Source organism: Agrilus planipennis, unplaced genomic scaffold (assembly GCF_000699045.2).
Source record: "Agrilus planipennis isolate EAB-ADULT unplaced genomic scaffold, Apla_2.0 scaffold99, whole genome shotgun sequence".
Lineage (NCBI taxonomy): Eukaryota > Metazoa > Arthropoda > Insecta > Coleoptera > Buprestidae > Agrilus > Agrilus planipennis.
This window is the reverse complement of record NW_020442412.1, coordinates 718,896-746,821: the sequence shown is the minus strand read 5'-3', so window position 1 is coordinate 746,821 and position 27,926 is coordinate 718,896. Positions and strand designations below refer to the sequence as shown.

The window sequence follows — 27,926 nt, the reverse complement described above, 5'->3', positions numbered from 1 at the left end:
TGCAAGCGTACAAAAATTAATATTCGTATCATCTCTAGGTGCACGAAAGTAGTGATTTTTCAAACGTACGGAAAGAAAAGGATTTCTATACGCATGCAGATGATTCTAAGGCGTGCGTGTTCAGTACCCGCTTTGACTGAAGTGAAATATCACAACAATAACTTGGCCATTGCATGCCACTGTTAGTAAACAGTATTTTTTTTTAATAAAAATAAAATTTGTTTAAATGTAAAAGTAATAACTGAGTTTCTTGTTAGTAGTATATTAAATTTTGCGAGATTGAAAAGAATTATCCCATGATTTTTTGCATATGAGACGCCCGACTTTCAATTGTCTGTCTCCTTTTTTCTTTTTCTCTATAAGTTATTTATGTCTTTTGTCCCTTTTTGTGGAGAACTTCGCAAAATGCACCACGTAATAACTTCTTTATTACGCCAAAGTTTCCTTTAAAAAAAAACTTATTTACCTAATATAAGTATCTTCCCTTTTAATAATGCTCACCCAAGAATATTACTTTCAACACTGACTAAAACATATCTTTCACAACAAATTGTAAAATATCATTATCTAATATTACTCGTAGGATTTTGAAGTAAGTATTTTAATTTTGTTTTCTCAATATGTAGATTGGTGTTGTACATACCCAGTATTTTATTTAGATAGAAGACAACAGTATCTCACAAATCATTAGAAAATGAATCTGTGTGACTTTTCCACCCAAATTTTTACGCAGTCATACCTTCACATTTAAAAGTGATGCATAATGCAAATTTGGTTTCCAAACGAATGATATGGTTGCGATAACTTTTACGCAAAATAATTCCGTTGTCATAGAACCTAAGCAACTACTGGGGTTACTGTGTTTGTCTTCTGGAATTTTCTAAATACTTTCATAAATTTTATATGCAGCCGGCACCGTTGGATCCGAGCCCTTATATAACGTGGAAGAACGAGGGGTGAGTTAGTGGGAAAGCTCATCGCACACCACCGTGCATATTGATATGGGAAACTCAGGCAGAATATGAAATTTGTTTTCCCAATCCGGTAACTGGAACGGTGCTTCAGACACACTGGAAAAACCCATCGATATTAAATTATGTTTGTTTGTTTGCTCTATTATTATTCACATTGAGGAAAATATTGTTTAAATCCAGGTTTTCATCTGATCCTATCACTATTCACATTTTATTTGACGTAAAGATACATTGGATGTTTGTTTATTTCTTTTGAATACCAGATTTTACTATTATTTTCTGAATAGGAATGAATGTGATATATAAGAACAAGCAGCAACAGAAAGCGGAATGAGTTGAAGTAATGAAAGTTATTTTAAATTCAATAACAATTATTATCAATAAACCTGTGATCTGCCAGCGGGTTCTCCTCTATTACCAATATTACTAGAAATCTTCATGGTTAATTTTGAAGAAACATTACTTAATTGTAACACTAGTTTATTAAGAAATGTATTCTATTGACGACAATAAGTTGATGACACTTTTTGTGTCTGAGCCGGTACTGAGAGACTACTATTTGGTATTATTCAGTAATAATATCAATTTCACTATCGAAAAAGAAAACAATAACAAAGATATAAACTTTCTTTCTATCATCCGTCACAATAATAAAATACCAGAAGAGACGTGATTATCCCCTCCTCAGATGTTTCTACCTCCCGTACATACAAATAAATAACCTACAGATAATAGCCTTTACAAGTTATTGAAAATACCACCAATGGCGTGGCAAACGCCATCTGTAGTACGATGCTACATTTTAGGATTACGTATGATGCTCCAACAAGGTCCATTTAAATATCGGGTTGTTCGGAAAGTCATTTCGTTTTTTCCCGACAGAGGATTTAATTGTATTCTTTTGCACCCAACTTCACATTTAAGCCGTATAATTTTTATATGCTTTGAGAGCTCATATAGCAAGGCTTGTGTGTGAAAAATTCCAATTAATTCTACGCAGTAGTTTTTGGTTGGTGCCCTTTTAAATATGGAGAGCGATAAGCAGCATTTTCGACATATCTTACTGTTTTACTACAGAAAGGGTAAAAATGCTGTTCAAGCCAGAAAGAAATTGACTGATGTGTATGGAGAAGGTGTGTTGACAGTACGCCAGTGCCAGAACTGGTTCGCTAAATTTCGATCCGGCAATTTTGATGTCGAAGATGCACCACGTTCGGGAAGGCCGGTTGAAGCTGATAAAGACGCGATAAAGGCATTAGTTGATGTGAACCGGCGAATAACAACACGTGAGATCGGATTGAGGTTAAATTTATCAAATTCAACAGTTTATGACCACTTGAAAGGCCTGGGATTATCCTCGAAGCTCGATGTATGGGTTCCCCATGTTCTCACAGAGAGAAATCTGTGTCGCCGCATTGACGTCTGCGATTCGCTTCTCAAACGTCACGAAAATGATCCGTTTTTGAAGCGCATCATCACTGGGGACGAAAAATGGGTTGTATACAACAACGTCAAACGCAAGAGGTCATGGAGCAAAAAAGATGAACCGGCTCAAACCATTTCCAAAGCCGATATTCACCAAAAAAAGGTGATGCTGTCTGTTTGGTGGGATTTTAAAGGAATCGTTTTTTTTGAGCTTTTACCGGATAACACAACGATTAATTCGGAAGTCTACTGTCATCAGCTGGACAAACTGAATGATGCACTTCAACAGAAAAGGTCAGAACTAATCAACAGGAAAGGTGTAGTGTTTCACCAAGACAACGCGAGACCTCACACAAGTTTGGTCACTCGCCAAAAGCTTTTACAGCTTGAATGGGATACAATGCTACACCCACCATATTCTCCAGACCTGGCACCATCGGATTATTATTTGTTCCGGTCACTCCAAAATTTTTTAGACGGTAAAACCTTCACCTCAAATGAGGAGGTCAAAAACCTCCTCGATCAGTTTTTTGCCAGCAAAGACCAAAAATTTTATGAGCGTGGAATTATGCTACTACCAGAAACATGGCAAAAGGTGTTGGACCAGAACGGTCAATATATAATTTAATAAAGTATTTGTTTATTATACGAAAACTGTCTTTCATTTCCACAAAAAAGAAAAACGAAATGACTTTCCGAACAACCCTATATATGGATAAAATCTACTTGCTGAAACGAATCCCGGTGTAGCTAACCACTACGCCATTGGCACGTTACCATAATCGAATAAAATAATTCGAAGTGGTTATTAATATTCGATTATGGTAACGTGCCTATCACGTTGAGGTTAACTACGCCGGGATTCGTTTCAGCAAGTAGATATACATATATTTAAATGGACCTTGTTGTAGCATACGTAATCCTAAAATGTGGAATCGTACTACAGATGGCGTTCACCGCGCCATTGGTGGTATTTTCTAAAACGCGCTGTTAAGACAGCAGGTAAAAGTTGATCTGTATTCTGTCGGTGCTGTCTGCTATGCGCTGATAAGATCCAGAAAGATCGAAATCGCGATGGCAGTTTCGACAGAATACAGACCACTTCGAATTATTTTATCTACAAGTTATACTTGTAATTGTGGCGTAATTATGAAAACAATTGTAAATACTTATTCATTTACGAGGCATTCACACAGGTTCTTTATTCAACTAATTAATTAAATGGTTTTATCGTGTGCCTTGCAAATATAAAGTGTTGTTTCAATTTAAATTGCCAATGGACAACGAGTAGCATATGAGGTTGAATTTTATCGGCGCGTAGTTTTGCTTTTGGCTATATAAAGAGAATGAAAATTTTGGAAAATTGTCGTTTTTTAATATGTACAACGTATCGTTTTAGTGTTCAATGTGTGATCAATGGTATAGTTATTTGCAATTAGATATTTTAAAGTAGATAGATGATTCTTCAATTAAATAATTAATTGTATTTACACAATTTTGCACTATGTGTTTTGTATGTACCAATATTTTAAGGTTGTTAAAATTAATTGAAATTGCATTTGTGGCTTAACAGAAATGTTTATCTTCATGACACATGACACGTGAAACAATATCTATTTCTAGTTTATATATAACAGTATATGACTTCCTATAAAATAAAACCAATTACGCAACCCCTGCTTTCGTGCTGTGAAAAATATGAGACTTTTTCCAATACCTGCCTTAAAAGTTCTAACGATTACACCATCACATTGTTCCTACATCCGTTTCATTAAACATATATATGTTGAGCGTCTATGGTTACGATAATCACAAAAAATAAATAATCTGCTAATCACACGCTACAGTCCGTTCCAACAGGATACCGATGAGCCTAAATTGGTACAGGTTAACAACGTTTAATGATTATTCATTAATCTAATGTTTAATTTGGTATGTGTGTCTATCAAGTAGGTAGATAGCCGCGCTGTTGGTTTACAGTCGGATTAATAAGAAAATATATTTAATTACAACGGACCTATTATGCGCTCTTTTATTACCCTTTCTACTAACAAAAATGCCCATCCATATAAAGTTAGTGTTATCAGGGTCGTCTTAGACCATGCAGGGGCCCTTGGGCACAGAGGAATTTGGGGCCCTTTTGGACAGTAAAGTGAATGATACAAACATTTGTCCGTTATGATGTTTTAATTAAATCAAATACACTTTGTAGATGTTCGCCGAATTAATGGCGAATATTTTCGGGGGTGATAGTACTCTCGATACGAACAACTTTACTATGGAGCCGATACTGAAATCACAAAAAAGAAACAGTTGCTTCATACATTTATATCGAAATTAATGACCTAAATGAATGAAGCAGCAAATGTTTTTTTTCGCAATTTCAAAATTGTTCGTATTGATGAGTGATATAATATCACCCCCTAAAATGTTCGCATTTGAATCGGTTGCACCTTACATAATATTATTATATTAATTAAATCATTTCAATTCAATCATTTTAATTCAATCATTTCAATTCACATCTGCAGCATACTTATCATATGTACGCTGTTGGTTTGAATTAGTTACGATTACGATAATAATTTCTTTCGAGATTTCTTTCAAGTCAATTTTTTGAAGGATATCACTTTCTATGCACATTACTGACAAATTAGTTAGTCGTTCTTGTAGCATTGTTGTTCGCAATTCATTGTTTATTCATTTTAGCTGTAAAAATGAACGCTCTCCACCACAATTGGTATCCATTAAACAAAGGAATATTCTTGTAGCAACTTCAACATTTGGAAAAGTGGCTTCTAATTTATCAGATTTTATTAGGTTATGTAAGGTTGAGATACTTATATCCACTGATTCCTTTGCTGTGTTTTTCAAATACTCTCTTAAATGAAAACATTCTGTTTTGAGTTTATATGCATTGACGTCTTCGTGATAGAATTCGGCAAATTCTTTGCATTTTTTGGTCAACTCATCAGAATCGATTGTTGTTAACTGACAAAGAAAACTAAAACGATTATAAATTTCTTGGTATGCTGCCGAACGATTTTTTAAATGTGCATATAATGTGTCAATTATAGGAATAAACGTAACTACACGAAACTTTTCCTTGCCATTCAACTGTATAGTCTCTGATGATCCNTGTAATTGTGGTGTAATTATGAAAACAATTGTAAATACTTATTCATTTACGAGGCATTCACACAGGTTCTTTATTCAACTAATTAATTAAATGGTTTTATCGTGTGCCTTGCAAATATAAAGTGTTGTTTCAATTTAAATTGCCAATGGACAACGAGTAGCATATGAGGTTGAATTTTATCGGCGCGTAGTTTTGCTTTTGGCTATATAAAGAGAATGAAAATTTTGGAAAATTGTCGTTTTTTAATATGTACAACGTATCGTTTTAGTGTTCAATGTGTGATCAATGGTATAGTTATTTGCAATTAGATATTTTAAAGTAGATAGATGATTCTTCAATTAAATAATTAATTGTATTTACACAATTTTGCACTATGTGTTTTGTATGTACCAATATTTTAAGGTTGTTAAAATTAATTGAAATTGCATTTGTGGCTTAACAGAAATGTTTATCTTCATGACACATGACACGTGAAACAATATCTATTTCTAGTTTATATATAACAGTATATGACTTCCTATAAAATAAAACCAATTACGCAACCCCTGCTTTCGTGCTGTGAAAAATATGAGACTTTTTCCAATACCTGCCTTAAAAGTTCTAACGATTACACCATCACATTGTTCCTACATCCGTTTCATTAAACATATATATGTTGAGCGTCTATGGTTACGATAATCACAAAAAATAAATAATCTGCTAATCACACGCTACAGTCCGTTCCAACAGGATACCGATGAGCCTAAATTGGTACAGGTTAACAACGTTTAATGATTATTCATTAATCTAATGTTTAATTTGGTATGTGTGTCTATCAAGTAGGTAGATAGCCGCGCTGTTGGTTTACAGTCGGATTAATAAGAAAATATATTTAATTACAACGGACCTATTATGCGCTCTTTTATTACCCTTTCTACTAACAAAAATGCCCATCCATATAAAGTTAGTGTTATCAGGGTCGTCTTAGACCATGCAGGGGCCCTTGGGCACAGAGGAATTTGGGGCCCTTTTGGACAGTAAAGTGAATGATACAAACATTTGTCCGTTATGATGTTTTAATTAAATCAAATACACTTTGTAGATGTTCGCCGAATTAATGGCGAATATTTTCGGGGGTGATAGTACTCTCGATACGAACAACTTTACTATGGAGCCGATACTGAAATCACAAAAAAGAAACAGTTGCTTCATACATTTATATCGAAATTAATGACCTAAATGAATGAAGCAGCAAATGTTTTTTTTCGCAATTTCAAAATTGTTCGTATTGATGAGTGATATAATATCACCCCCTAAAATGTTCGCATTTGAATCGGTTGCACCTTACATAATATTATTATATTAATTAAATCATTTCAATTCAATCATTTTAATTCAATCATTTCAATTCACATCTGCAGCATACTTATCATATGTACGCTGTTGGTTTGAATTAGTTACGATTACGATAATAATTTCTTTCGAGATTTCTTTCAAGTCAATTTTTTGAAGGATATCACTTTCTATGCACATTACTGACAAATTAGTTAGTCGTTCTTGTAGCATTGTTGTTCGCAATTCATTGTTTATTCATTTTAGCTGTAAAAATGAACGCTCTCCACCACAATTGGTATCCATTAAACAAAGGAATATTCTTGTAGCAACTTCAACATTTGGAAAAGTGGCTTCTAATTTATCAGATTTTATTAGGTTATATAAGGTTGAGATACTTATATCCACTGATTCCTTTGCTGTGTTTTTCAAATACTCTCTTAAATGAAAACATTCTGTTTTGAGTTCGGCAAATTCTTTGCATTTTTTGGTCAACTCATCAGAATCGATTGTTGTTAACTGACAAAGAAAACTAAAGCGATTATAAATTTCTTGGTATGCTGCCGAACGATTTTTTAAATGTGCATATAATGTGTCAATTATAGGAATAAACGTAACTACACGAAACTTTTCCTTGCCATTCAACTGTATAGTCTCTGATGATCCTTCAAAAAAAGTAATGGGTGTGCTGCGAATTCTTTTTCTCTCAGACTTATCTTTATAATCAGCGTTTGAATTTTTTTCTTTAGCGGCCGATTCGTACTTATCCAAATTATTACGTGCGTTATTAACATAATCAATCAGAGATGCGTAAAGTTTTGTCGCAACGTCCATGGTCATAGTGCCATTCTGTAAACTTAAGCTTGTTTTATTCATAATTCCTAAAGATCGTTCCATATCTCCGTTAGTAGAATAGTCTCAAATTTTTCCATTTTCTTTGCTAGGCTTTGGGCTTCATTTCTTGTTTCTCCTGGTTGATTGACGTTACTAGCATCTGATAACAATGCTTCAGAAATATTTAAATAACAATTCTGCAAAGCATTAATAGCATTAGCACCCAAATGCTCTGCCATAATTTTCCATCGTTTGGTCGAGGCTGAGACAATTTTTGGACGAACTGGAAGTATGCTACTGCTTCAGAAACACACTCAACAGCCTGAACACCCACTAAATTTTGTGAATGTGCCGCACATGAGACAAAAATTGCAAATTCACATTTTTTTTTTATTATTGACTGAACACCAGCATACTTTCCAGCCATATTTGATGCATTGTCATAGCTCTGTCCGCGACAACCTTTTATAGGAATATTAAGGCTATCAAACAAGTTTAAAATTGTATCTGCTATGTATCGTGCTTTATGTTCATCCATAGGCAAAAATTGCAAAAACCTCTCAATAGGCTCTCCGTCTTTTACGTATCTAACGATAAAAGTCAATTGGTCAACGTGGGACAGATCTGGCGTAGAATCCACGCTAATTGAGAAGTATTTTGCTGATTTTAGTTCATTAACAATTGTTTTTAAAACTTGCTGTCCCATTAAATTAATAAATTCATTACAAATATTTGCAGATAAATATGATGTACTTCCTTTTCCACGATTGCCGCAATTTTTTATATGATCAGCAAGAAAAGGATCAAATTCACTAATCAATTCTAAGCATCATCCCAAATAATTCCCATTATTTTGAGACCCCAATATCTCACTATCACCACGAAAAGCAAGATCTCTTGAAGCCAAAAATTTCACTACTGCAACAATTCTTCTAAGTACATTCTTCCAATAATTGACTTCTGCGTTATATTGGGACAACAACTCACTGTCAACTCGTCCAGTAGATTTACTTCTTGCGATATAATTCATCATATATTGCCTGTGCTGTAAACTGTTTTCATGATTCATTAATAAGTTACTAATATGCTTCCAGTCTTTATATCCATTTGGAGAACTTAAATTATGTCCAGTATTAAACAGACGACAGGAATAACAGTACACAGATTTCTTCGACGGTGAATAAAGTAGCCATTTTCTTTCTACAGACTCCTCATTCGTCAATTTACGGGTGAAAATATTTTTAGTCAAGTCTCTACTTTTTGTTTTACCACGTAAATCTGGAAAACTTGTAGAAGACTTGGAAAAGTCACAATTCTTATTTTGGAAAAACTCTGACCCTTTCTGAATCCAAATATCGCGTACTTCTTTCGTTAAAATTTCATCATGGTACGAACCAGGATCAGGATCAGGACTTGGAGATACATTCTCCAAGCTTGCAGCTATTAACTCACAGTAGCTTGAAGTTGAGGGTTCAGCGTCTGATGTGTGTTTGTCATTATCTTCACACATAAGCTCTTTTTCCTGTTGAGTATTTTGATCTTGAGGTGATGGGGATGAAGAATCAGTCCCATCAGTCCGTTTGTCTGTTTCTTCAACCATAAAAAATGAAGTGAGCTTGGGAAGCTTTTCGGTTACTTCTTTTTGAGCTACAATTTTTTTTCTTTTTTGTGAACCACTTAAATATGTTCTTTTCGACATAATGAAATGATTTGTTAACGAAACGATCACTTTAAAATTATAACTTCTATTGTCTTACTTAATTTTTATTAAACAATACTAAATCACGCCACTTTGCGCGACTTTCACACATAATTTGGGGATTCCCCAGCCAGAGACAATATCGACATCTGTTTTGATGAGTAAACGTACAGGTAAGATCGACTTTGGAATCGAAGTGGTTTGTATAGGTGATCGCCAGATGGAGTTGTAGTGTAATTAATTTGGGTGCATCCTGCATTCGGAAAAAAAGGGTAATGTAAGCGAGTAATATCGGTCTTCTGGGGCCCTCGTGTGGACGGGGGCCCTAGGCACGGGCCCCGTGTGCCCTTATGGTAAAGACGGTACTGTCAATACCACCAGTAAGCTTCAACCTTTAGATCAAGGTATCATTCGCACATTCAAACGGATTTATCACAGAGAAGTCGTAAAGCATACGCNTCGCTTTATTGTGATTTGGTGGAGTAATTATATAAATAAATAAATATATATGAAATTCGCTTCTTCGATACAACACATTGCAAGCAAACCATTTTTTAACTACCTGTTTTTTTTCTTTTTCATTATATTATTTCGTTTGGCAAGTCGTTAAAAAAGACCTACAGCTTGATGCAACTGTTTCTATTGCTTCACTATAGATTTTCGTGTTAACGGCAACATAATGCATCTCTTCTTTGTAATGAAATAGAATAACTCAAAAGAAAAAACCTGTTCAAAATTTAATGGATAGTTTTGAACAGATTTCTTTTTATGTATATATTTAGGTATTGTAACGTGCGCCACCCTGTATTTAGCGGCTCCTTCTGATCGCGGCGTGTGCTGCGAATTCTTTTTCTCTCAGACTTATATTTATAATGAGCATTTGAATTTTTTTCTTTAGCGGCTGATTCGTACTTATCCAAATTATTACGTGCGTTATTGACATAATCAATCAGAGATGCGTAAAGTTTTGTCGCAACGTCCATGGTCATAGTGCCATTCTGTAAACTTAAGCTTATTTTATTCATAATTCCTAAAAGATCGTTCCATATCTCCGTTAGTAGAATAGTCTCAAATTTTTTCATTTTCTTTGCTAGGCTTTGGGCTTCATTTCTTGTTTCTCCTGGTTGATTGACGTTACTAGCAACTGATAACAATGCTTCAGAAATATTTAAATAACAATTCTGCAAAGCATTAATAGCATTAGCACGTGCAGACCATCTAGTTTCTGAGAGAGATTTTACAACTTTATTTGCACCCAAATGCTCTATCATAATTTTCCATCGTTTGGTCGAGACTGAGAAAAAATTGAACAATTTTTGGACGAACTGGAAGTATGCTACTGCTTTAGAAACACACTCAACAGCCTGAACACCCACTAAATTTAGTGAATGTGCCGCACATGGGACAAAAATTGCAAATTTACATTTTTCTTTTATTATTGACACCAGCATTTTTTACAGCCATGTTTGATGCATTGTCGTCGCTCTTTCCGCGACAATCTTTTATAGGAATATTAAGGCTATCAAACAAGTTTAAAATTGTATCTGCTATGTATCGTGCTTTATGTTCACCCATAGGCAAAAATTGCAAAAACCTCTCAATAGGCTCTCCGTCTTTTACGTATCTAACGGTAAAAGTCAGTTGGTCAACGTGGGACAGATCTGGCGTAGAATCCACGCTAATTGCGAAGTATTTTGCTGATTTTAGTTCATTAACAATTGTTTTTAAAACTTTCTGTCCCATTATATTAATAAATTCATTACAAATATTTGCAGATAAATATGATGTACTTCCTTTTCCACGATTTCCGCAGTTTTTTATATGATCAGCAAGAAAAGGATCAAATTCACTAATCAATTCTAAGCATCCCAAATAATTCCCATTATTTTTAAACCCCAATATGTCACTATCACCACGAAAAGAAAGACCTCTTGAAGCCAAACATTTCACTGCTGCAACAATTCTTCTAAGTACATTCTTCCAATAATTGATTTCTGCGTTATGTTGGGACAACATCTGACTGTCAACTCGTCCAGTAGATTTGCTTCTTGCGATATAATTCATCATATATTGCCTGTGCTGTAAACTGTTCTCATGATTCTTTAATAAGTTACTAATATGCTTCCAGTCTTTATATCCATTTGGAGAACTCAAATTATGTCCAGTATCAGCACTCGTATTAAACAGACGACAGGAATAACAGTACACAGATTTATTCGACGGTGAATAAAGTAGCCATTTTCTTTCTACAGACTCCCCATTCGTCAATTTACGGGTGAAAATATTTTTAGTCAAGTGTCTAATTTTTGTTTTACCACTTAAATCTGGAAAACTTGTAGAAGACTCGGAAAAGTCACAATTCTTATTTTAGAAAAACTCTGACCCTTTCTGAATCCAAATATCGCGTACTTCTTCCGTTAAAATTTCATCACAGTACGAACCAGGATCAGGATCAGGACCTGGAGATACATTCTCCAAGATTGCAGCTATTAATTCACAGTAGCTTGAAGTTGAGGGTTCAGCGTCTGATGTGTGTTTGTCATTTTCTTCACACATAAGCTCTTTTTCCTGTTGATATTTAGAAGTATTTTTATCTTGAGGTGATGGGGATGAAGAATCAGTCTCATCAGTCCGTTTGTCTGTTTCTTCAGCCATAAAAAATGAAGTGAGCTTGGGAAACTTTTCGGTTACTTCTTTTTGAGCTACAATTTTTTTTCTTTTTTGTGAACCACTTAAATATGTTCTTTTCGACATAATGAAATGATTTGTTAACAAAACGATCACGTCAAAGTTATAACTGCTATTGTCTTACTTAATTTTTATTAAACAATAGTAAATCACGCCACTTTGCACGACTTTCACACATAATTTGGGGATTCCCCAGCCATAGACAATATCGACATCTGTTTTCATGAGTAAACGTTATAGGTACAAGTAAGATCGACTTTGGAATCGAAGTGGTTTGTATAGGTGATCACTAGATTGAGTTGTAGTAAAATTAATTAGGTGCATTCTGCATTCGGAAAAAAAAGAGTAATGTAAGCGAGTAATATCGGTCTTCAATAGTCACAATACAAAGAAAAATTCATTGCAAGTAATATAAATTTACATAAAGTTTTGTACAACTTGTTTCTTCTTTTTTTCCTGTTTATACTGTTATTAATGATGTTGGTGCCTCTAAATTAATTATTTAAAACTGCAATCCTATTTACCTTCATACGTACTGTGTTAGTAGATCAATTAGTAACCGTTTAAATAGCGAAATCAGTAATTATAATGATAGTCAAGAAGTTGAGAGTCGCGAGTCTAATGGGGTGAGGTGGCTTACCGTCTTCACTCACCCTACGATAGTTCCCTGCCATTTCTACGTTCCCCAATTATCTAATAAGGTAGACTAAGATTATTATTATTATGTTATAACATTATTAATTAACTGTAATTAAAATGTTGACTAGTCATTCTAAACTGTATAATTCACTTTCATTATTGTATAAAAATAGTTATTTTTAGACATTTATAAATATACAAATTCGCTTTATTGTGATTTGGTGGAGTAATTATATAAATAAATAAATATATATGAAATTCGCTTCTTCGATACAACACATTGCAAGCAAACCATTTTTTAACTACCTGTTTTTTTTCTTTTTCATTATATTATTTCGTTTGGCAAGTCGTTAAAAAAGACCTACAGCTTGATGCAACTGTTTCTATTGCTTCACTATAGATTTTCGTGTTAACGGCAACATAATGCATCTCTTCTTTGTAATGAAATAGAATAACTCAAAAGAAAAAACCTGTTCAAAATTTAATGGATAGTTTTGAACAGATTTCTTTTTATGTATATATTTAGGTATTGTAACGTGCGCCACCCTGTATTTAGCGGCTCCTTCTGATCGCGCGCGTGTGTGTGAAGCCGATGCGTGAATAGAGGCGGTATCCTTTGGCGGCTTGCTAGGTGAATAAACAGCGACGGGGTGCGAATATACTTTTGATGTTTTTTCAAAGTTTTAAGTCAGTGGTTAAATAGACATCCGCGTGTTCACTTGCGTGTCTGGACAAATTTCTTCTTATTTTAATTTCTACGTTTCTAAGTTTATACTTTTACATTTTTTTGTTTTGTTTAAATACACACTGTTAACCAATTACCAAAATCTTCTATCTTCAACGCTACAAACTGGCAGCCCAACGTTCGGCCAAGTTCCCCTACAGATTCGTGTAGAGAAAAGTATTTTGGTATGCCAAACAGACGAAACAAAAAGGCAGAAATGGCAGAAAAACCAGTTGTAATGACAAATGAACAGTTTGAACGACTTTTGGCAAGCTTACGACCAAGTGAACAAAGCACATCTGAAGAAAAACCTTCGACAGTAGTCGCCAAATTAGGAAATTTTGCAAAGTGTACTGCTCGCTTCGATGGAACATCAAAAATTAGTGCTGAAGCATTCGTGGATGCTGTAATCACCTACAAAGAGTGTGCTAATGTTACCGACGAAAACGCGTTAAGAGGACTTTCAATGCTTTTGGAAGGTACAGCAGCAACGTGGTGGCAAGGTGTTAAGGCCTCAGTAGCTTCATGGGATGATGCAATTACCATTTTACGTGATGTATTTGGTCCAAAGAAACCAGCATTCCGTGTATACAGAGAGCTCTTCGCTAAAGAACAACCAGATTCCACATTAACAGACCTTTTCGTTTATAACGCTCGCGCGTTGTTATCTAATTTACCGTATAAGTTACCGCAATGTGCCGAATTGGACATGATTTACGGACTGTTGAACAGACAAATTAGAAAACGTTTACCACGCGATACATTTTCGACATATGATGAGCTTTTAAAAAGTGCACGTTCGATTGAAATGTCATTAGAAGAAGATCAGTGCGTCGAAAATAAGGTGAAAGCGCTACAAACAGAGTTGTCATCAGAAACAAAAGTTCACAAGCGCGTTCGATGTAATTTTTGTAAAAATTTTGGACACATAGCCGCAGAGTGTCGTAATAAAACGAAACGAGACGAAAAGAAGTTAGAAACTGAAAGAAGTGATCACACTGAACCTGTGTTAAATCGTCCGGTAATAACGTGCTACGGTTGTGGAACACCCGGTGTAATAAGATCACAGTGTTCAAAGTGCAAATCTACATCCAAACCCAATACAAACACACAAGTTAATTCTGCAGCGTTTTATGGTACTGAGGTCGTGCAATCTGAGAACGAAACTTCAGCTCATAGACCAGTTTTGCCAATTGAAATTTTAGGCATGCAAGGAAGAGCCTACGCAGACACTGGTGCTACAAAATCCATAGCTGGTAGAAACCTGTACGAATTACTAAAAGACAAGTGCTCGTTTGATTCGCGAACAATGACGTTAACCCTCGCGGATGGTTACGCGAAAAGTGTTAATGTACTTGTTACGGCGGTAGACATTAAAATAAGAAATAAAATCGTCAATGTTGAACTTTTGGTGTTGCCTACAGAACATGACAATCATACGTTGCTAGGAATCGATTTCTTAACTAAAGCAGACATTGTAATCGATCCCGGTCAAGAAGTTTGGTATTTCCGACATGACCAGAAACACGTGTACGAGTTCGTGAGTGATGTAAATCACAATAATGAACTGAATTTGTCAATGGCCCAAACAGTAACTCTGAGAAGTGATGAAGGTAGTAGTTTAAATGAAGAAGAGAGACACCAATTAAAGAAAACGTTGTCCCAAAATGAAGACATCTTCAAACCAGGGGGAGACCCCACTCCTTATGCGGAACACATCATTAATACTGAACCTGGACAGACCCCGATTGCGGTTCCACCCTTTAAAATGCCAAGAGAAAAGAAGGAAGCTCTCCGTAAAATTGTAGACCAGTTACTTGAACAGGACATTATTGAAGAGTGTGAGTCACCGTGGGCTGCTCCAGCACTGTTGGTCCCAAAGAAAAATGGCGACTACAGAATGGTGATAGATTATCGCCGCCTAAATGAGGTAACAATTAAGGATAAGTATCCTATGCCGCATGTGGATGAGCTACTACATGCTGCCAAGAAAACGAAGTTTATGTCAACCATTGATCTTCAATCCGGTTACTATCAAGTCGGAATCCGTGAGTGCGATAGAGACAAAAGCGCGTTCGTGACACCATTCGGAATGTTTCGATTCAAACGCATGAGTTTTGGTCTAACATCGGCACCATCAACCTTCCAAAGACTCATCGATCGATTTAAAACTGGACTTGATGTAACAATATTCGCTTATTTAGACGATATCATCGTCCTTTCGGAAAGTTTCGAGGCTCATATTAACGATCTTAATCAAGTGTTTTCCAGATTAAGACAATTTAAACTGAGAGCCAACCGCGAAAAGTGTGTCTTCGCGCGCGAAAGTGTAAAATACCTTGGCCATGTTATCACGCCCGAGGGAATACAAACTGATCCCGACAAAGTTTCGGCTATTAAAAACATGTCGCCACCTGTAAACGTAAAACAGTTAAAATCATTTTTACAGACATGTTCGTGGTATCGTAAGTTTATTCCAAACTTTTCTAATATATCGCGGCCTTTGACGGACTTAACAAAAAAGTCAAGTTCTTGGAAATGGGAAGAGAATCAACGATTAGCGTTCGAAGAATTAAAAGAAAAGTTAACTTCCGCTCCTATCCTGAGACAAGCTGATGAATCGTTACCGTTTACAATGAGGACCGATGCAAGTGATTATGCATTGGGCGCAGTGCTACTCCAAGGTGAAGGAAATGATGAGCGCCCGATCGAATTCGCTAGTAGATTATTGACATCATCCGAAAGGAATTATTCAACAACAGAAAGAGAAGCTCTTGCTGTTATCTGGGCTTGTGAGAAATTCCGTGGTTACATCGAATGTGCCGAAGTAAAAATTGGAAGCGATCATCAACCATTAAAATGGTTAATGACATTAAAGTCACCTTCAGGACGTTTAGCACGATGGGCACTGAAACTTCAGTCCTACAATCTAAATATTGATTATGTACCAGGAAAAGCGAATGTGGTTGCAGACACTTTGTCTAGACCTCCTAGTCAGTCTAATAATCCTGATCATCAAATTCGCACAATATCTGTTGAAATTCCTAGAAAGAATCCATCTCAAATAAGAGAAGAGCAACTATCTGATCCAGAACTAAAGAAAATAATAGAAAGTTTTGAGGGCAGAACTCCTGCGGAGGAAACAAAACGCTGGACAGAGAGAGGTTATCTAATGGAAAGAGGAATTCTTTACCGATATTCTCCAGACTCCGATTCAGAGGAAGCACAGATGGTGGTTCCCACCCGAAACAGAGAAGAGGTGCTACAAGAATACCATGATTCACCAACTGCGTGCCATGATGGCATTGAACGTACGTTACAACGTATACGACAGAAGTTTTATTGGATGGGTATGAGAAAGTTTGTTGCTGATTACGTAAGAAACTGCAATCTTTGTCAGCGATATAAACCCAGTAATCTTAAGCCTGCGGGCTTACTTTTGACTCCACCGCCTCAACAACGTTTTGAGACTCTGGCCGTCGACTTCTTTGGACCTCTTCCCCAAACAGAACACAACAATAAGTGGATTTTGATAGTTGAAGACGTGGCTTCCAAATGGATCGAGCTCTTCGCTCTTGAACAAGCTAAAGCTGACATAACGGCGCGTGTGCTTATCGAAGAAGTGTTCTTACGGTACGGTATACCAAGAAAAATTATTAGCGATAACGGAGTGCAATTCGTAAGTGAAATAATGCAATACGTCTGTCGATGCTTCAACATTGATCAAAGTTTAGTACCGAATTATCATCCAGAATCAAACCCGGTGGAACGGAAGAATCGTGATTTAAAGCCTCGGTTGGCTATATTAATAGGAACTGATCATACAAAATGGGATGAGAAGCTAGCTACTATCCGGTTTTCTATGAACAGTGCGATTTGTTCTAGTACCAGTTATTCGCCCGCATATTTAACTTTCGGACGTGAGTTGAGAACCCCGTACGAAATTGAACATGATTTCCGTGAAGTAATAATACAAGAAAATATAGTTCCAATGATGACGCCGTATTTAGAAAAATTATCAATGGACTTACTAAATGCGAAAGAAAACGTCGAAAAGGAGCAGGACCGACGAAAACAATATGCTGATAAGCATCGAAGACCGGCCCCAGATTATAAAGAAGGTGATACGGTTCTGCTGCGAACTCATCTTCTAAGTCAGGCAGCAAAGGGAATAACGGCAAAACTATTTCCCAAAAGAGATGGACCATTCCGAATAAAACGTATCATAACACCAACCAGTTATGAACTAATGGATCTACAAGGTACATATGTTGGGAAGTACCACAGTTCCGACATCACCCCGTATATTGGAAAAGAATCCAAGCCAGTTTACCCAAAGAGAAGACGGGGACGTCCAAGAAAGAACAATTAGTGTCGCGTAATCTTGTGTTACTGGTTTTATCCGAGGGCGGTTATAAAAACCAGAGGGGGAGTGTAACGTGCGCCACCCTGTATTTAGCGGCTCCTTCTGATCGCGCGCGTGTGTGTGAAGCCGATGCGTGAATAGAGGCAGTATCCTTTGGCGGCTTGCTAGGTGAATAAACAGCGACGGGGTGCGAATATACTTTTGATGTTTTTTCAAAGTTTTAAGACAGTAGTGAAATAGACATCCGCGTGTTCACTTGCGTGTCTGGACAAATTTCTTCTTATTTTAATTTCTACGTTTCTAAGTTTATATTTTTACATTTTTTTGTTTTGTTTAAATTCACACTGTTAACCAATTACCAAAATCTTCTATCTTCAACGCTACAGTATTCTGTTTTATAATTTCTGTAGTATATTCAGACTATTGTTATAAACACTTCCCCATACAATATTTCCATAGCTAATCACACTATAGAAAAGAGTAAATCATTTTGAGTATATCTGTTTACTAATGAGAAATTTGCATTCGTCTAATATTTTATTTAATGTTAATGCGGTAAACGCCATCTGTAGTACAATGCAACATTTAGTGGAATTGATTATGCTCAACAAGGTCCATTTAAATAGATGGATATCTACTTGCTGAACTGAATCCACGTCGTAGCTCACCACTACGTGATAGGCACGTTACCAAAATCGAACAATCAAATTCGAAGTGGTCAGTATTCTGTCGAAACTGCCATACGCGGATCGCGATTTCGATCTTTCTGGACACAGACCAATTTTTACCTTCTGTCTTAACAACAACGACGCATTGATGTGATCCAAAAAAATCGAAATCGCGATCCGCGTCTGGCAATTTAGACAGAATACTAACCACTTCGAATTTGTTTGTTTAATACCTAAGTATATTTAATATTTAACGAAAAAGATACACTATTACAATAACTTCCGAAAGTCATATAAACCGTATAAAGTTTATTAGAGACAAACCATCTACAGACACTTTGTTCAGAAAACAATTTATATTATTTACGTCTACTGACCAACTTTTCTCTTTGGATATTAAAGCAGCAAAATATATAATTGAGTCATCTGACATACTTGTTATCAATTCACATACAAGCAACGTAAATAATAGAGAACCTAATATTGTTCCCTGCGGAACCTCAGTATTTAGTTCATGATATTCATTGTTGCAATCATTTACCCTATGCTGCCTGTTACTCGAATAACTATTTAAATATTATATAATTAGGATAAGCCGGGGTAATCGCGCTAACGGGTAATTTCGTCCATACCTATAACCTGATAACTACAATGCGTAGCGAATCGAGATGCGCGGTGAAGTGTGTGGAAAGTGATGTCTAAACAAACAATGACAGGTTTCGCTAGACTGCTCATAGCAAGAAACAGACAAAGGCATATTTTTATTTGCGGTGGCGCTGATCTAATTTCTGGCTGAGTGTTTCTACAAGTTTTAAATTAAGTGAAAATATGCGCCGTCCAGAACTAGGACGTAAACAAATTTTCAATCAACAACAAGAATGAGATACAGCTGAACAAGTTAAAGTTTTCGGATCGCTATCCCTAGGAAAAATTTCCACTGGCCTTCAATGGGAATCAATGGAAAATTTGTAAATTCCATTCAAAACCATTTGGCATAAATGGAGAAACAATTGTTTCCATTTACAATAATTCCATTAATATTTACACAGGAAAAATTTCCATTGACTTTCCAATGCAAAATTTATAAATTCTATTTAAAACCATTCAATCTAAATGGAAAAACAGTTGTTTCCATAATGAATAATTCCATTAATATTGAAACAGGAAAAATTTCCATTGATTTTCAATGGGAACCAATGCAAAATTTATAAATTCTATTAAAACCATTCAATATAAATGGAAAAACAATCAGGTTTGAGATGATTAAAACTCATTAAAAAAATGGAGAAAACGTGCTGAAGTTAATGTGATTGTCAAAGAAAGTTGTAAAAATAATAAACAAGACATTATTTGGAATAATAATTGTCATGTAATTCATACTTTTTTTTGGTCGAAAAACCTCATATTTCATCTTGATTAAAAAGAATGTCATTTAATTACCACTAACAATAATTAAAGGTAAAAACTAACGAATTGACACTAGGATTTCCATTAGATTCAGGAATGGAAGTTCCAATGGAACGCAAGGAAAATCCCTTTGCATTTAAGAATGGAAACNTAAGATTCCTAAATGTAATAAAAATAACTATTTGTTTTTAGACTGCGTTAAACAAAAATTTCTAAACTGCGATCACAAAAAAATAAAATCCGTGGAAAATTAAAATATGAGTCAAAGAAGAAATTTGACGTCGGTTATACGAAAGGAAAAAAAAACAATAACAATTCTGTACCTTTAAAAATATAGAGAATATGGTTTAAGATGATTAAAACATATAAAAAAATGGAGAAAAATGTGTTGAAGTTAATGTGATTGTCAAAGCAAGTTATAAACATAATAAACAAGACAATATTTGGAATACTAATTGTCATGTAATTCATATTTCTTTTCACCGAAAAACCTCATATTTCATCTTGATTAAAAAGAATGTCATTTAATTACCACTAACAATAATTAAAGGTAAAAAATAAAGAATTGACACTACGATTTCCATTGGGTTCAGGAATGGAAGTTCCAATGGAACGCAACGGAAATACCATTGCGTTCAGCAATGGAAATCCCACTGAGTTCGAGAATGGGATTTCCACTAGAATTCTAGTGGAAATTCCATTCATCCCATTGGCAATTCTCCATTTATTACCATTAATTATTATCAGTGGTAATTGGTTCCTTAAAATGCCACGTCTCACACCGTTCAAAGACGATTTAGGCTATTCATTTGGTCCTCCAATCACCTATAGAAGCAGAAGCTACCTCATGCTTTTTGGTGGACTATCTCTAATAAATCCNAATAAGAGTCAAATCATGAGAAGGAGCAAATAATTAAACAGTTTTGTCTTATAATATTAATTATTAAATAATTGCACTAATGTAATTTCGTCGTAATTTCAAAATAAATATAATGATATAAAAAATATAAAGGTTTTTCCTTAAGTGAACGGCATTCCTCCTGCTTCTCCTAATCTTTTCCTTGTTATCAGTGGCGTATTATATATATGTATATTAATCCAAAAATTATTTTGCAAAATATATTACCGCCAGAGGGGCGTCTACGAGGTGCTAACCTAAGATGTGAAGGATGTCGATGTGAAGGTTGCCTGCTATTTTCTATATTCTCTAAGTACATAATAAGGTAGAAAAATGTATCATTGTATTACTAAATTATTTGCTGATTGTAGTTAAATTGTTGTTTGAGTTGTAAATAAAGTGCTTTTATTTATTAGAGAACATGAAATTAAATTAAATGAATTCTTGACTAAGTTATCTAGATTCTCCTTTCATCATCATCATGACTGGTTGGACACGTACCTCCACACTTTCCTATACCGAGCTAAACTTCGCATTTCCCTAAAACTAGAACAGCCCACATCTTTAACTATTTGCGAAGAGTAATCTAATCTAAGTCTACCTCTACCCCTCCTAACTCCTGTTTCTGCCTCTAATATGTCTCTGACTAGACCTTCATGCCTGAGAAGGTGTCCTACCAACCTATCTCGCCTATTTTTTATTGACTTCCATAGAGTCCTCTGTTCTCCTATTCTTTCCAATACCTCTTCATTTCTAACCTTTTCTACCCACGATATCCTCATCATCCGCCTATAACACCACATTTCGAACGCTTCTAACCTTTTCTTTTCCGCCGCTCCCACTGTCCATGTTTCGCACCCGTACAACGCCGTGCTCCAAACATACACCTTTAACAACCTTTTTCGAATTTCTAAATTAACCGTTCGCGAGCATAGAAGTGACTTCTTTTTATTAAAGGCGACACGACCCTGCGCTATCCTCTGCTTTATATCCCTACTACTCCTTCCATCCTCACTTATCTGACTTCCTAGGTATCTAAAATCAGCCACTTCTTCTAATTTTTCGTCTCCTATCTTTATATTCGCTCTTTCCCTACTTTTTCTTCCCTTGCATATCAGTATTTTAGTTTTACTTTTATTTATTTTCATACAGTACTGATCTGTCAGTAACGCTTCCATTTTATTTAAAGCTATCTCTAGGTCCTCCTTGCTAGATGCTAATACTGCTATAAGATTATTTAATATTACATTAAAGCAATTATAGTTTTAAATAAATATGTACAATTTACTTCAACATTTCATAGTGGAGGCGCTGTTTCTAAATTATTGTAAGTACAGAAAGCGCTTCGTAATGACAACAGTAATTGAAATTTTCGAAATTTAAAAAGTACAAACAAAACAATCTCTTCTTTTCATAATTTCACCTTCAACATTGTACGTTTCCATCTAAAAAAATAATAGTTCCCTCTTCTTTGGTAAATCATTAAACATTCAGTAACAGGGTTTGCTACATAATTGAGGTAAAAATATATCCCCATAAGCATAAATTACTGCGTTTGGCATGTTTAATTTTCTAAGAGGCTTAACTACGTTTAATTTTATCCATGATGAAATTTTGATGTAAGCAGCCATGGCTCCTTTAATTCAATTACTTGAAAAAAAATGGCTATATTTGTTTTACTTTCTCAGAATAAGAAAGAAATCGTATTTTTTCTTCCACAGGGATCAGGCAACCTTGTTATGTATATAGCTGACGTGCATGTGACACTTTATTGATCCGACTGAGCAACAAGTTTTATTAGGGTTTTTGTTTCAGTAACTCTCAGAAATACACGCGCCTTACCCTACATGTCTCCTCAAGGAAGTTAGGGACCTACACTGTTAAAGAAATTACTGATGCACAAAAAATGGTGAATAACTAACTGTACAAACTATATCTACAATATTTGGTTTGGAGAAGTTTTTAAACATTTGTAATTGTTTGCTGTATTTTCTCAAAATGTTGATTTTAACGGAGCGAATGAAATTCTATGTAAAACACTAGATATAGGCTTAAAAATGAATATGGAGGCTATGAAATAACGAATTACAACTACAGGCACAACGAAGAAAATGTGAATTAAAAAAAAAAGTTAATAAGAAGATGGATAAAACGAAACTAACTCTAAATCAGGTGGCAAAATCAAAAACTGTTCTGGTACCACTAGAAATACCGTGTATGCAACAATAGAATATGGGCCAGAAGCCAATAAGGGGAAAAACCCAACAAGGTATGCCTCTGCCTCCAGCTATGAGATTCCTGTAACCCAAACAGTAACTTCGTAGGAGCTTCTAACCTGAGGTCAGCTTGGGTCACTCTATACCCTTCAATGAGTACCCATATTGCTTTCTCTTTTTCTTCTCCCTTCCACTCCCATATCAAGCCCCTCCACCCCGTAGACGAGCGAAGCCACTCTCGCAAAACTAAATACTACCTACGAAAATTTTCTAATGATCGTCCCGCAGCGATTAGGTTCGGCAATGGAAGAGGGGACTCACCTACGAAATGGAAGGAATAAGAAAAGGAAATAATCATTTCATCATCCTATTTGTAATTAAAGAAAAATAAAGAAGTTTCGGCATTTTTTGAAACCATCAAAAATCTCACATCCTTAAAATAGTGAAACATTTTCATGTTGAAATTTATTTTCTTTTTATCTAATGTATGTTTTGTTTCACCGCTAATTTCACTAAATAAAATTTTGCAGATGTGTGCGAAATTAGCTATTTCTGGTGTCAAAAAAAGTTAATTTTACATGAATATAGTAAATAACGAGACTACGTAATATCAACATAAAATAACTTTATAACATACTAATACTATTTGACTTATTTCTTAAAAATCACATTTTTATGTAACAATCAATAGTCTTATTGTAGTTTGTTTTTTGGCTATATTAAGACTAATTAACTTAGATAGTAACTGTGATTATTTATTAGTGACAGTCAGAAAATAAATAATCAAAGTTACCTTTAATAAAAAATAAGTAAAAGAAAACACTTAAAGATACAGTAGAATCCGCTTATGACAACATCGAAAGGAAGTGACAAACGCGTCATACTAAGCGGACGTCATACAAACCATAGTTTTAGAAAATAAACAACATGCTATTTTTGTTAGGTCATTAGTTCAATAAAAAGAAAAACTACAAAATGTGTGCACCTATTTAATAAAAAAAAATGAACATGAACTGATAATGAACAATGTGTAACTTTAAACTATCAACTCGAGACTGAGAATTAAAACAAAAACTAGTCGTACGTCACGACAACACTAAACGTCGCCCTAGGGAAAGGGTAGAAGAATGATGCTAGTCACTATAACCGAATTTAATTTCTTAATAATGGATCATAATAAGGAACGTGGACATAGGTACGAATGGATTTGTATCGGGTTTGTCACATACCAAAAATATTGTCGTCTTGAGCCGATTCTTATTTTAATGGTTATTTGAATTGTCCCTTTAATTACGTGTCTCCTTCATACCACTTTTTCCCTAATTATGCTCATGTTTGTAAAATTATTTATATGAAGCAATTTCCTGATGAAATACTTTGAATTAATTATTGAATTAACCTTATCCACCATAGATAGCCTCGAATTAATGAGGAAAATTGTTCTACATCCTCGCCAGGAATCGAATCCGGGCTCCTGGTTTTAAGCACCAGTAGGTACTCTATCACTAACTCAACGCACATGCCTTCAATATCAACCACTTCAACAAAAGTTGAAGTTCAAGTTATTTACAGGACATTCTTATATTTGCTACTGTTAATGCTTTCGAAACGTTTGTCCTAGCTAGTTCACCTTTCAACAACTACATGGTGTCTAATGTAATTCGAGAACAGCAATACGATGTATATTAAACAGATGAATTGACTTATTAACACATGACATATTGATGCATATTATACGAGCACTGCTGTTCGAACAATTACAACCCTCTTTCGAACGATCTAGGAGAAGCGGCTCCTTAACATTACAATGAAGACTGAGTACTCTGACACAGGTGATCAGGCACAGTATAACTGAGGACGCCAGGGGTTTGCTTTCGTATAATATGGATCAATTTTCCGTAAGGTAACTCAATTGATCTGTTTATTAATGATAAATAAATCGATAAAGGCTTTTGCGGTCAGTAGGCGAACTGATGCCGTTCTGATTCGAAGTCCGTTTCCAGCATGGAAGATGGAAAATCTTAAGAAGCTCGCCACTCATGTTATCGAAACGTTAGGAAGCAACTCCAACTTACGACAGCCTTTAGACCCAAATTAGAACAGCATTACTAATGATAAGGTATAAAAGCTTTAAATTTTTTTTTTGTTGAATGTTAATAAGTATATCTATTTGTTACTGTTATATGTAAATATTAGGAAGGGAGTCAGGCAGGGATGCACACTGTCACCGCTACTTGCAGATGATATAGCAGTATTAGCATCTAGCAAGGAGGACCTAGAGATAGCTTTAAATAAAATGGAAGCGTTACTGACAGATCAGTACTGTATGAAAATAAATAAAAGTAAAACTAAAATACTGATATGCAAGGGAAGAAAAAGTAGGGAAAGAGCGAATATAAAGATAGGAGATGAAAAATTAGAAGAAGTGGCTGATTTTAGATACCTAGCAAGTCAGATAAGTGAGGATGGAAGGAGTAGTAGGGATATAAAGCAGAGGATAGCGCAGGGTCGTGTCGCCTTTAATAAAAAGAAGTCACTTCTATGCTCGCGAACGGTTAATTTAGAAATTCGAAAAAGTTGTTAAAGGTGTATGTTTGGAGCACGGCGTTGTACGGGTGCGAAACATGGACAGTGGGGGCGGCGGAAAAGAAAAGGTTAGAAGCGTTCGAAATGTGGTGTTATAGGCGGATGATGAGGATATCGTGGGTAGAAAAGGTTAGAAATGAAGAGGTATTGGAAAGAATAGGAGAACAGAGGACTCTATGGAAGTCAATAAAAAATAGGCGAGATAGGTTGGTAGGACACCTTCTCAGGCATGAAGGTCTAGTCAGAGACATATTAGAGGCAGAAACAGGAGTTAGGAGGGGTAGAGGTAGACCTAGATTAGATTACTGTTCGTTAAGGATGTGGGTTGTTCTAGTTTTAGGGAAATGCGAAGTTTAGCTCAGGATAGGAATGAGTGGAGGTACGTGTCCAACCAGTCTTAGGACTGATGACCTTATGATGATGATATGTAACATTTACTCCAAAACACTACAAGTTAAGTCTGAAACTTCGGTGTTCAATGTTCTCATGGCATGTAAACAGAAAGTGAATAGGAAAACGACCTCTACGAAAATATAGCTCTCTTTAAAATAAAAAATTCGGATTTTTCACTCATACTCCACTTTAAAGTTATAGAACTCCAAAATTAAAAACTGAATATTTATTTGTTTATTGGCTAGAGTTTCATGGAATGGAAACTATTGGGTGATTTTTGTGAATATTTGTGATATCGGTGATTATTTAAAAATTATCTTCTAACAGTAGGTATTTAAAATTCTCTTCCAATGGTTGATATAATTCGTTGAAAAATTGAAGTTGTGTATATATTCACTGACTGTAGTAATTTACAGCAGGAACAAGACGTAACGTAATGATTTCCTTCGGAAATGAGCTTATCCTAATCACTTACCGGTGTCGTCACGAATACTAATTCGAGAGTTATTGGTAACGTTGAGTGGTATCATGTTCCGAAACCAGTTAATTTTAGGTGGCGGATTTCCTATTGCCCCACAAGTGAGAACGGCGGTATGTGTAATTTCAACCACTTTATTAGCTGCCGGAGGTTGTGTGATGTGTGGAAACCCTTCGGGTAGACTGTCAACTGCAACAATGAACACCGTAAGCAAAAGTGAAACTGCTTTTACCAAGAGAAACGTTAAAAATAACGCAGGAATACTAATTTTTAAATTAAAATTGTATATTTCACAGTGAACTTGAACCCAATACTTGTATTATTTAATTACAGGGATCGACAAAATGGTACACGTCTACAAGTCCAAAATGTATACGTATGTATGTACTAAAGTACTTTCAAAACTGTAATTACCTAATTTTAATTTAATAAGTTCAAATATAAGATTTTTGTGAGTGTCATACAGTTCAAATGTTGATACTTATACTTCAAACGAATACCTCAATGTGAAACATTGTAAACATTCAGTAAAAAATAGGAACAATTATCTCCGGAAAAGAAAGATAAAAACTTTCAACTTATTTTAGTGAAACTAATTACCTCTGTGTTTCCTTCCTTAATTTTTTTCAAAATTTTGAAACTAATAATTACATATAGGAGACCGGGAAAGGTTGACTAGTTTTTTACTAAATAGTTCATATTTTTTGTGTTTTAATGTATATAGACAAGAAAAGCATGTTAATAGTGATGATTTAATGCATTTTACAAAGTATTAAATCTTAGTCAATCTACCCCTGGCCCGGGGTAGGTAGACCATATGCCCGGGGTAAGTTGACTCATGTACCAGTACGAGTCAAATCATGAGAAGGAGCAAATAATTAAACATTTTTTTAATATAATTGAACCTTTTGTTAAAAAATAAACTGGCTAAAGTTTCCTTTTCTATATTAGTAAAAATTTGTCAATTTTTTATATATTCCACTGTGTCCAGGGTTAATTCTGCTCTCGTCAATTTCGGATTCTGTTCTAATTTTTCTTTTAATTTGGCCACGTAACGATTTAAATGTCCAATAAAAAGTTAATTTATGTGTTGTTTTCAACTACATATTTCATTGGGGTTGGTTGAATAATTATTCAACCAGCCCCGAAAAAAATTGGTCTACCAACCCCAGACGCCATTTTTAATTTTGATCGCATGGCTAGCCTAAACACTGCCGTTGACTTGAAAAATAAGATATGAAATATGATAAATGTGCCCTAATTAAACGCTAGGACTAATAGAAAAATGATTTACATAAAACGAGTAAGCATCAGATCTAAATACAATATATCAAAATATTACTTATGTAATTGAAATATGAAAAACATATCAGTGTTCGAAAACAACGCACGACCGCGATGTGACGCTTCAGACAACTGAGCGGGACGCGAAATGTAATGCTTCGTTATGATCAGATGACATAGTTGAAAGAGTCGAAGAG

General features: G+C 35.1%; 1 protein-coding gene across 1 annotated transcript in view; it reads right to left on the bottom strand.

Moving 5' to 3' along the window:
* The window catches only part of LOC108734103 (tyrosine-protein phosphatase Lar-like), a 652,463-nt gene that overhangs the window by 127,279 nt on the left and 497,258 nt on the right, over window positions 1-27,926 (bottom strand). Inside the window, exon 5 of the mRNA XM_018465504.1 lies at window positions 26,443-26,634. Coding sequence (XP_018321006.1) covers window positions 26,443-26,497 — 55 coding nt within the window. The 5' untranslated portion in view covers window positions 26,498-26,634. The remainder of the gene's footprint in view (window positions 1-26,442; window positions 26,635-27,926) is intronic.